The sequence below is a fragment of the Anneissia japonica genome, unplaced genomic scaffold (assembly GCF_011630105.1).
Source record: "Anneissia japonica isolate Jap-2015-1 unplaced genomic scaffold, ASM1163010v1 scaffold3584_len11278_cov179, whole genome shotgun sequence".
Classification (NCBI taxonomy): Eukaryota; Metazoa; Echinodermata; class Crinoidea; order Comatulida; family Comatulidae; genus Anneissia; species Anneissia japonica.
Window position 1 is genome coordinate 1 of NW_022741493.1, and position 11453 is coordinate 11453.

At 33.0% G+C, this 11453-nt stretch overlaps 2 protein-coding genes across 2 annotated transcripts; one reads left to right on the forward strand and one right to left on the reverse strand.

Annotated features, from left to right (window-relative positions):
- LOC117118702 (glutamine amidotransferase-like class 1 domain-containing protein 1) lies at nt 1-3275 on the reverse strand. The gene is made up of 6 exons (XM_033263365.1): nt 3104-3275; nt 2256-2332; nt 1915-2020; nt 1150-1257; nt 470-561; nt 1-138 (listed from the first exon to the last, which is right to left on the reverse strand). The coding sequence occupies exons 1-6, from the start codon at nt 3273-3275 to the stop codon at nt 10-12; spliced, it is 684 nt and encodes a 227-aa protein (XP_033119256.1). The 3' UTR covers nt 1-9.
- A 23-nt stretch (nt 3276-3298) lies between these two features.
- On the forward strand, nt 3299-10982 carry LOC117118701 (FAD synthase-like). Its single transcript, XM_033263364.1, has 12 exons — nt 3299-3436; nt 4202-4296; nt 4411-4534; nt 4993-5108; nt 5597-5737; nt 5933-6084; nt 6386-6474; nt 7009-7234; nt 8001-8102; nt 8511-8632; nt 9311-9452; nt 9926-10982. Exons 1-12 carry the CDS (start codon nt 3319-3321, stop codon nt 10095-10097), a joined length of 1599 nt encoding a protein of 532 aa, XP_033119255.1. The 5' UTR covers nt 3299-3318; the 3' UTR covers nt 10098-10982.
- Nucleotides 10983-11453: the final 471 nt, after the last annotated feature.

Genomic DNA, 11453 nt, shown 5'->3' on the forward strand with positions numbered 1-11453 from the left:
GTTAAATCACTAAATGAAATACAAAAAAAAACACCAAAACTTACCACTAAAAGTAGCGTCATTATCTTTGATAAAATCTTCAAGAATAATTGGAATTTCACCAAAACCAGATGACTGGGCAAGTTCATACACAGATGGCTAAGAGAATATAATGAAAGCAAATGAAAGAATATATAAAAATATGGATTAATATTATCAAAATTTTGCAAATTTGTTTTTGTTATACACTGAATTATACAATAATTTCATCTGGTTTCTTGCATATATATACATTGTTAAATCATTTCTGGCTAGTTAAACAAAATAAAATTTGTATATATTTATTTTTGTTGTTGATGCCTCTGCTGTTGTTTTCATTTTCACTATCATAATAATTATCATTATTACTCGTACCATTACAGTTATTATTAATATTTTATAATCTGAAAGTGATTATGTACTACTGTAAATTTGGGCTATTAATACTCACGCCTGTCATTGAATAGTTGGAGAAGCCCCATTTGTACTTATCTTTGACACAGCAAAGTGCAGCTACACCTGATCCAATGGCACAAATAGGCTCTGAAAAACAAATAAGCAATTACAATAGTTGCATATCATACACTATGTGAAAATTATTTTTGAAGGTTAGATTAATGCAAAAAATTCCTCTCTTTCCGCAGACATGCATTGTAGTTCTAAGTGTAAAAACACTAGCCTAAAATGCATTGCGGTATGCAATATGGTGATTGAATTGGCCTTTTGCATGTGAACCAAAAAAAGATAAAGCAAGCCATGTAACAACGAAAAATTAGTGCACGGTTGGAGATAGGAAACTAACATTGGGAGTTGCAGGGATGACATCACGATTGACTTACAATATATTATATTATATTATATCTGTTATGCTCAGTGTCTCAATGGTTGTGAACTAGATAAAGAAATTTTTATAAAACAAATGTTTACTAAAAATTATATTCTAATAAAAATAGATTTGACAAAATGTAACAATAAGTAGTACTACTTTTAACAACACCACCAAGAACAAGCAGCATTAAGAACCTCCTTTGGGAAGGATGCTAGTTTAAACCAACGCTATATTGAAACAATTTTTTATCATTAATGTCACACGAAATTCAAACACAAGAGGCACTTATATATCAAACTTACTTTGTTCGTGAATAAAATGTTGGATAATATTGGCAAGTTCAGAGTTGGATGACAGATCATGTAATGCTCCAGGTGCGTCGGGGAAAAGAAGGGCTGAATACCGACTAGCTGCAAAAAAGGAGAGCTCCATGATAAATACAAGCAAATTTATAAAACTAATAAAAAAAAAACAACTACATTAAACTACCTACAAAACATGTTGTTGATACTGTTAAACTTTTTGCTACTCTAGAAAGCTTTTCAACATTTTAACCCTTTCCAGTCATATGGCGTCGCGATGATTTAAAAGATATCAAATTTTAAATTTTGTCTTTGCACTTGTAGTAGAAATAGTACAGCCTCAGGCAATGGTAATGGGACAAACTGGAAAGGGTTAGAATAGAAGATATTTATGTAAGTTACATACTCATTTATTTGTTTGTTCATTCACTCATTTATTTATTGTTCATTTCAAAAACACTAAACAACCACAATAAACTATAATTTAAAACTTCAAAGAGGAAATATCACAAACCGGTGTGGACAGAACTAAAGAATGGAAAACATACACTAAACCTAGAGCAGATAAGTATATCAGTTACTGTCTCTAATAAATGGTATCTGAACTTACTCCAAAAAGTTTAAAAGATTTCAAAAAAGATGAGTGATTATGCTGTTGCTGATGATGATAATAATAAATACATAAAATATAGTTATGATAAATAAAATTTGAAAGACGACAAAATACAGTGATTAAATTTACTGTAATGTAGATATGCTAATTACCTTCAATAGTTTCCAGTCTGACTGGTGTAGCAAAAGGCTTTGTACGAAATTCATTTAACCATTTTCTACTGTTATCATCTTGTTTAATGAAATCAATAGCTTTCGCCTGTTCAAAGAAATAAGACAAAAAAGATAACATTAAAAACTGACAAAAGTGATAACAATAACCATATTAAAAATAATAATTAATATATAATAATAATAATCAATAGTAATAATAATGATCAAAATAATAATGCGGATTTAGAAAAAAAATTCGAAACAAATGTGTGCACTATATTCATTATTCTTATGACAATTTTTTTTAAAATATATTTTTTGGACAAAGAGTTAATTCTTACCACTGGTGCTGCTAACTGAACATTAAAGGCTGAGTGAGTCAGTGTAAAGGAATGTATAAAAGACTGTGCAAGAACACCTAAAAGATTAAAAATAATGGACATGTTAGTAGGCCCACTGGTAGAGAAATAAAGTGCCTAGGCTTGAAATAGAATACAATATCAGGAATTATTACCTAGGCCTAGACTATTATCGGTGGTAGTATGGATGCTCAGCTAACAACATGATTATGGTTTTAAATCCAGCAACAATTATGGAATTCATTACCTATTAAGTGCCATCTGAAAGCCCCTGAATGATGGCAGGGCAACATCCCCAACAGGCAACACAAGACTCAAGGACAGAGGAATACCGTGCCCATTGTAGGGTTCATGGGCACAATGAACCTGAAGTCATCACATTTTTGGTAATCAACTACATTTTTAGTAGTTGTTTGAAATTGTCTTTCTACACATGTATTTAAATGTATAAATTGACTCGATGCTGCAGTACAACATAATAATGTAGTAGTGGTAATGTTTTTTAATTATAAAAAAAATAGACAAAAAAAATATTATTTCCAAATTTAAGCATGAGAGTGCCATTTCCGGTGCCATAATTTATAACCAAGCTTTTCCTTTACTACAGTTTATGCCTAGGCATGCATTTTTCGGTTCCAGCCAAGAACTGACACTCCCTCTAGGCCTAGGCTAGTTGGACTGAATCTGGACCACCTGACTGATTACGCCGCCGCTCTAGGCCTAGCCTAGCCCATGCAGTTGCAGATTGCAAAACTCTGCTGCAAAGTCGAATTTTATATTAATTCAGTGTATCCAATCCTGATTCCTACACTATAAATACACTTTCATACCATCTGAATGTGAACTAACGATGATTAAACAACTTCCCTTGCTGGACCCAGCCATCCTTTTCTTTCTACAACTTCTTCTATGCACCAAAACAACAACACGCCCCCTACCATCTTCGAGTGTCAGCTGCTTGAATGTGCAACCAGCCATGCGTGAAAGAAGCCAGTCAAGCATGCAAGAAAACGAAGGGAGAAGAAAATTGATGTGAAATTGACTAATGTTTAGGACGGCTGCTTATCGCTTACGAGTGCTCCGTCGACATCTGAGTACTGTATCAAGATCAATACAACTTCGAGCTATGTCTTCAAATGATAAACCCACTGCTGGCATTATAAGTAAGTACTACAACTGTTTGACCCAACCTAGGTCTAGCCTAGCTAGAGAGGCCTAATGAGACCACCACCCGGGTCGCCGGTCCCGGCCTTTCCAAACTAAACCCGGCGCGTAGATAAATAGGGCCTAGGCCCAGCCTATGGTACTACTAGGCCCTAGGCCTTATCTAGGCCTATATGAGCTTCTCAATCCCAGACAAGGTCAGACTGCTCAACGTCTAGAATGAAGGCCTGCCCTAAGCCCTAGCTAGGTCAGCTTAGCTAGAAAATAAGCTGCTTAAATTGTTTAATTGATATAATTGTTAGGGCACATAGAAAAAATTGTTAGATTATCACTCCGCCTGCATCAAAAATTTGAGAAATGTTGTTTATATGTATATAAATGTTGGGAATAAAGTTTTTTTTTTTTTTTTTACCACATCATTTATTTCAACAGTTTAAAAAAACAATACAATTTTGTGACTGGAAATACATTTCTTTAAAAAAACAATAAAATTAAACCAGCTTTTATTCAATTTTTACAATATTCTTGCCAATTAAAAACAATATTTTATTGTTCCGATTAAAAAAAAAAAAAAATCGCCCGACCTCATCACTTTAAAAAAGAGTGATTTAATAATTTTTTCTACAGTATGTGCCCTTAGTTAATCGATTTTAACAATTAATCATTGTTAAAAATTACAGCTATGATTTAGAAAAATATTTATTTATATTTATGGACTAATACTTGATATTATGTTTTTTTTTTTTTTTTTACTTTTATTATAGTTATTGGTGATGAGATTTTAAAAGGACACGTCCAAGACACCAACTCACATTATTTATGTAATGAGCTTTTTCAAATGGGAATCAAAGTTGAAAAGGTAAAAAGTAAGATCCATACTGCATGTGATTGTATGATTCATGATCTCCTGAAATTCATGTTTTTGTGTGTAAATTACATAATTTGGATAATTGTTTTATTTTCTCATACACAGATAACAGTAGTTGGTGATGACTTGCATTCAGTTGCAAATGAAATTGCAAGCTTTTCATCCCAATATACGCACGTACTTACCTCTGGTGGAATAGGGCCAACTCATGATGACATCACTTTCAAAAGTTAGCAAATTTATTATTTTGCTAGTTGTATAATTTTACTGTATATAGGGGATTTGACTCCAACAAGGCTAAAGCCATCTCCATATTAGATTAATTTTGGTCAAAATAACCTGTCCGGTTTGACCAAAAAAACAATCCAATGCCAACTACCTGCATAACATTCTCCTTGGTTGTGTGGTAGCACACACTTTCTCGCCCTGATAAAAAAAATGGATTTTAGCAACCACAATGCTAAAAATATCGATCTAAAAATATTGATAATGAGGTAAAATAATTAAAGTTTGCCAAAATCAGTAGACATTTAAAATTGGATGGATACAAACATTGGATAAAAATATTTGGCAATTGTGCTGTTGTTGCAAGGTTTCAGCATGATGTGAACAGAGGTTTGTTTGAATAAGTTTGTACTATTTATACTGTACTCATTCATTGGAAATGAATCTATGTCTTTCTTTTAGGTGTTGCCATGGCATTTGATGAAAGCCTAGAGCTGAATGATGAGCTGGTGGCACTTTGCAAACAATTCTTTGGAGCTGAACACAGTCTGGATTCTCCACAGATGAAAATGGCTTTTGTATGACTGATTATAAATATACTGCACTTTAAATGATATAAAATTCATTTCCTTCTTTAATTCTTGTCTTAATTTACCAGAGAAAATCAATAATTAGACCATTAATCAAGCAGTGGCTGAAATGTTTATAAATATTACATTTGATTTCATTCTTCGCAAGAGTGAATGTCTTGCCACAAGGGAATGAGATTATGGTTTATGAACTAAGGGAGTACAATTTTTTTTAGTGGTTCAAAAAAATCCTGTTTTTGACCAGATTTGAATATCATAACCACTAATCTACTGCTCAATTCTACATTTCTGTCACTAATAATAATAATAATAAAACGTTCATTTTATAAATAACCTCACATCAGTACCTATAATTACAGTAATTAAATATAAAAATATATAGGATATCTTCAGTTGAATTCTCCATTGAGTCTAATCTATTATCATGAAGAATTCTAAGATGTCTTATGTAAATTGACAATTATATGTTTCCTCAGATCCCAAAATCTGCCAAATTGCATTATGGCTATGACGCAGGCACTGGTGAGAAAAATATGTATCCTTTGATTACAGTTAAAAATGTTGTGGTGTTTCCTGGAGTCCCAAAAATTCTAAAGAAAGACTTCAAACTACTTAAGGTAAAATGTTTTTATCTCTTCTTCTTGCATTCAATCTATAAAAGGCAACCTCTTTAATTTTCATCATCATGCAATTAGGGATGAAGGAAAGGAATTGCTGTTAATGACTTGAAACTACTGTACTATTACATATTGCAGACTAAGAATGGTTTTGTTTTACTTTTGTTTTTTTATACCTTCTGTTTTTCTTTGTAGAAAACATTGTTTCAAAAATCTGATGTAAGCTTCTATTACCGTGATGTGTACTTGGCATGTGATGAGATAAGTATAGCGGGAATATTGAATGAATTTAACAATAAGTACAAGGACTTTATACAGCTGGGTTCCTATCCAGATTTTGTTAACAGGTTGGTAGTTAATCTATGTTTATTTATTTACATATATTTCCTATAAAAATGTAGTTGCTTTCTAATAATAATAGTAATATGCTACATTTGAAAAATGGCTAATGTTAAAGAAACTTGTAAGCACTGTACATAAAATATAATGAATGCCAGGCCTGGCACCACTGATTACAGATATTTGTCTCATAATATTAAATACAATAGTTTGAACAGAGTTGGCTTAGTGAGTATGTTGATTGTGTATTTTTGTTATGACTAGACAAATAAAGACAAATTAAAAATGGTCCGTCATTTGACCTTTCAGCTATTACAAGGTAAAGGTCAGCCTAGAGTGTCAAGATGAGGCCAAGTTAGAAGCAGCATATGCCGAGCTCACTAGCATATTGCCGTCAGGTAACTGTCCACATCTGGGTCATTTTATGTGTAGTAGCAGGCAATGGACCTTTGTCAGACTGTAAAGTATTTTAATTGCATGGGTGATATCTCAAAATCTAGCTCAAATTTGCACGGAAAATTGCTAGAAAAATAGGTGCGCAGAATCGTAACTACTAGCTGCATAATACATTGATTGGTTATTATTAAGATTAGGTCAACCAAAGGCTATATTTCGGCAAAATCTGTGTGGAGAGGGGCGGATCCAGAATTTTTCAAACAGGGGGTGGGGGGCACAACATTTTCTGAATAGGTAAGTAAGTAACACATAAATTAAGTAGCAAAATAGGGGGCACGTGGCCCCGTGCCTCCTATTGGATCTACCCCTGGTCGAAATCGGCCCTTATTTTCTGAAATTTACGGGCGGATTTCTGGGCCTAATTTTTGTGTGGAGGATGTATTCCCTGCGCAGGCCTTTGTTACAGTCCGCTAACACTACACATCATTATTTTTAGAGATAAAATAAAATGATTACAATATACTTTTTATATTTAGAGCACATTGTTCAGTATGAGAAAGACCCTGTGAAATCTGCAGCTGACAAAGTGTACAATCTTCTTCAATTGACAACACAACCTGAGTTGACCAAGCCTCTAAGCATGGCTGTTAGGGTTCTAGAGGAGGCCCTCGAAAAGTACCAACTAGAAGAGATATGTGTTGGCTTCAATGGTGGCAAAGACTGCACCATTCTTGTTCACTTATTCTATGCTGTGGTTCAAAGGTACAAAGATATTGAAGTCCTATTTTTTGATCGGCACAACTTTATATTATTTATCCTTCTATGTATCTTCAAATAAGCTCCACAGGTAGAATGCCCTACACATAGCCTGCATAAGTGTAACTAGACTGTCCGTAAACACTATTTTTTTTGTTATTTTTTTATCATTATTTAATTATTACATCCTACACATAATTATTAATTTTTATTTATTCAACATCATTTCATGAGGGTAACCCTACAAGAACTAATGGCCAAAAGGGGTACTGCTATTTATTACTAGGTAGAAACCTGGTACATAATGCATAACCCAGCAGTCATTTAATAGTCTTTTGTTTTTGTTAGACTTTTTTTATGCTGGAATTAAAGGAAGGCAAGATTTATATTTCTTTTCAGATAGCAGTTGAGAAGCCTTGTTTTATAGCTTCAACTGCATATCTAATACACCTGTACCTCCTATCTTTCTTGAAGTACAGTATAAAAATAATCTCTGATTCTAATAATCAATTTTTATTATAAATTATATCACAATAGTTGTTTATAAAAGTGGACAATTTTTCTTTCCTTTTGCTGGTGTTCATATGCTTTCTAGATTATCAAATTTTCTTTGACAAAAAAAACATTGTATGCCCATATATAGTTATAATGTACCTGTACTGTATTTGGTCATGATGTGACATCATGATGACCGTATTTAGGCATGTCACATGTTTTTGTCAAATATAATTTCATAGTCTAAACATAGCTTTACTATTCATTTTACTATTAGAAAATATGGTGATAATATACCAGGAGAATTGCAAGCTTTATACATAGAAGGCAAACCATCATTCCAACAACAGGAGTTGTTTATTACAGAAACATTTACAAGGTAACAGAAAAAGCAAAATAAAGTTTAATGAAAAAATATGTTGTCCCATTTGGGATTGAGCCCTTGACCCTCTGCTACTAGTGATGCTCCACCAACTGAGACACAAGGCCAATAATAATCTTTAGGATGTTTTTTTTTATAAGTGTTTAAAAGCTTTAAAACCATACTTATTCCTAAAGTAATGATGATTTTAGTTTGATTTCCTTAGTAATTAAACCGTATTTATTCAAATAAATGCCTTGGGGCATTTATTGTTCAGAAGGGTTTTGAGGGGGCGTTTATTCAGGGGAGGTGTTGATTCCAAATGAGGCTGTAGAGGGGGGGGGGCGTTTATTTAAAGTGGGGCATTTATTCTAATAAGTACGATAGTACTCCAGTGCTTATATAATTATTATATATTTGAATTAGATACAATTTAACGCCTGTTAGAATTCATGGAAGAATCAAGGAAGGCCTCAAAGCGTTGCAAGTAAGTCATCCACTTATCAAAGCTGTCATAATGGGAACAAGAAAATCTGATCCTTATTCAGGTAAAGCATTTCAAGTTCATAGAGTCAGCATGGGCGGGGGAGCGGGGTTGTGGAGGCACCCCCATGGTGGCAAATTATTACCACGGAGTGGGTTAAAAAACTGAAAATGATCATTAAATTTTCATTGGAATAGGGATTTAGTTCCACATTTTATAATCTTTGCACCCCCACCCTAGGCCAAACCAGCCTACACCCCTGGTCAATTACAAAAAATTATGAATAGTGGTTTACTAAGAAACGAAAAATAGGTCTTATCACATCATCGTTGAGCAAGGACTGAATGGCACGCTAGAATATAATACAAGGTTTTGGTAGGGTGCACTAGTTTGAAAATAGACAAAGTAGTTTCCTTTGTAGAAATCAACATTATTTACTATGTCTAATGGATACTCAGAAGTTTTAACAAAATTTACCAAAATACCTAGTCTAGGAAAGACCTGCTTGGCGTCTGTTACATTCCGAAATCTGGGTTGTATTTTATATTTCTCTGTCCTCAATAATCCCTTCCATGATAACATAATGAAAATACTAGATTCTGTTATTTTAATGTATCTTATGTTCGCTTGCTTGTTTTTGATGTTATTATTTTTGAAACTTATAATTGCTTTCAGATCAGATATCCATATTGATTAAAAATTAACACTGTATTTGAATGTGCTTATTTTCTATTATTACCAGATCATCTAGAAGCGTTTAGTATGACGGATGACGACTGGCCTCGTTTTATGCGGGTTAATCCTATTCTGGAGTGGACTTACCGTGATGTGTGGGCATTGCTCAGGACCTTACAAGTACCATATTGCTCACTATATGACCAAGGGTAAAGTATAGATGGACTTGGCATTAAATATATATTACATTAATAACACTATGGAGAAAATATTATTTGAATGTCAAGATAACAACAGAATTACTCCCAATGAGGTTACAAATCACTGCTCTATTTTAAGGAAGCATGTCTCCGCTTTGTATAAATAAATGCCTGATTGAATAATATGGACTGAAATTGAACTGATATTGAATTTCCTGCATGGCTAAGTATAGCCTGTAGATTAGAGATGGTTTTGCGAAGTTGTTTATGTATCTATTAACCATGGTAAATAATATAAGTCCCTATTAATTGGCTCATTGTAGCTCTAAAAAGATTCTCCTTAAGTTGCATTATTTTTGTTTATATAGCTAAGAGCTGACACCAATAACTTTGACATTATATAAGTTATACTTATATAATGGGCAGGGTTGTCAAATACATACAGAATAAGAGCTAATATTATATTTATTTTCAAATTATAGATATACATCACTGGGTAGTAGAAATAACACATTTCCAAATCCAGTGCTTCGATTTGTTGACAAGTATGGCATTGCACGATACAAGCCGGCCTACCAGTTGACTGATGGAAAGAGGGAACGAACAGCAAGAACAAAAAGCATTGATGTATCAGACACACCTTTTGAAAACTGAACAAATTGAGTTTTTCTTTACAAATGCCTATGCTTTAAATTCCTTTTTTTAAAGAATATTTTAATAAATTTTGCAATCAGATGTATATTTTTAATCATTTGCAAAAAGATAAAATATTGTATTCCATTTAATATATTGTGTTGTTACGGTGCTTTTGCTATATTTACAACTATTATGCAACTATTTGCTTAAGATATACGTGTCTGTATACTGCAATAATGTGACCCTATAGTGGGTCACATTAAAGGTTACAATAACAGTCAGTGGCATATCCATTCCAAGGTAATAATAATAATAATAATAATAATGAAGTGCAAGTCCCCAAAAAGTTTTATTCACCCCACCCCACCACCAGCGGTGGTGCCCACGGGGGAATTCTCTCCTTCGTCGGACAGGCCTTGAGGCCACGACGAGGTCGTTGAATAAAAAATAATATAAAAAAAATTCTATCCAAATAACGTTATTTTGATTGCCATTCCCTAATATTGTGGTCTAAAAGCACAATTTGGAGCATAATAAGCTGTAAAAACACTTACTGCGAAGACTACCAGGGATTTTTTTCCCGGCCCGACCAAGGATCTAGTTGGCCTCTTGGTTCTGACACCATCGCACATTTCAGACCTCTTGTTGGGAAATTTGCTGGGCAAACCATAACACCAATTAAAAATTACCTCATTCTTCCAACTACTCACTTTCCCATTGCATATGCTACTGTAATTGACTCAATATACTTTATTCTACCTATGAGTAGTAAATTTCATATGCTGCTTTACTCAAATTGAATAAATTATCTCAATATCATAATCAAAAACATAAAGTCTGATTTTTTTTATTTGGTGTCAATTTTTAATGACAACTCATAATAAATAACGCTGAGTATTTTCACATTTATTGTTAAAACTAGTTGTTACTTAAATAATATGCACAACAAATCAAGTAAACTATATAAAGTCAATCATTAAAAATATTGGATTAAATAACTGTAAGAAAGGAACACATTTGGTGTTTACATTGCCATACATCCCTTATATAACTTAAAAACTTGGAATGCAAGATATGGAATATTGATGTCATATATATATTCTCTCAATTTATACATAAAAATAATAAAAACATAAATTTATATAGCACTCAAAGTAAAAAGCTATAAAAAATTCAATTAAAAATAACAGCAAAATAACTTTAAAAACTTACACAAATTACAGAATATCCATGGAAAGGATAATCTTACATCTACACATCTAATGTTTTGCAGTGGAAAGCTGGTCATGCAATGCTCTATAACCATGTTCCTAAGGATAGGGATCTATCATTGATCAATGCACTATGTATAACCATGTCAGGGGGGGGGGGGGG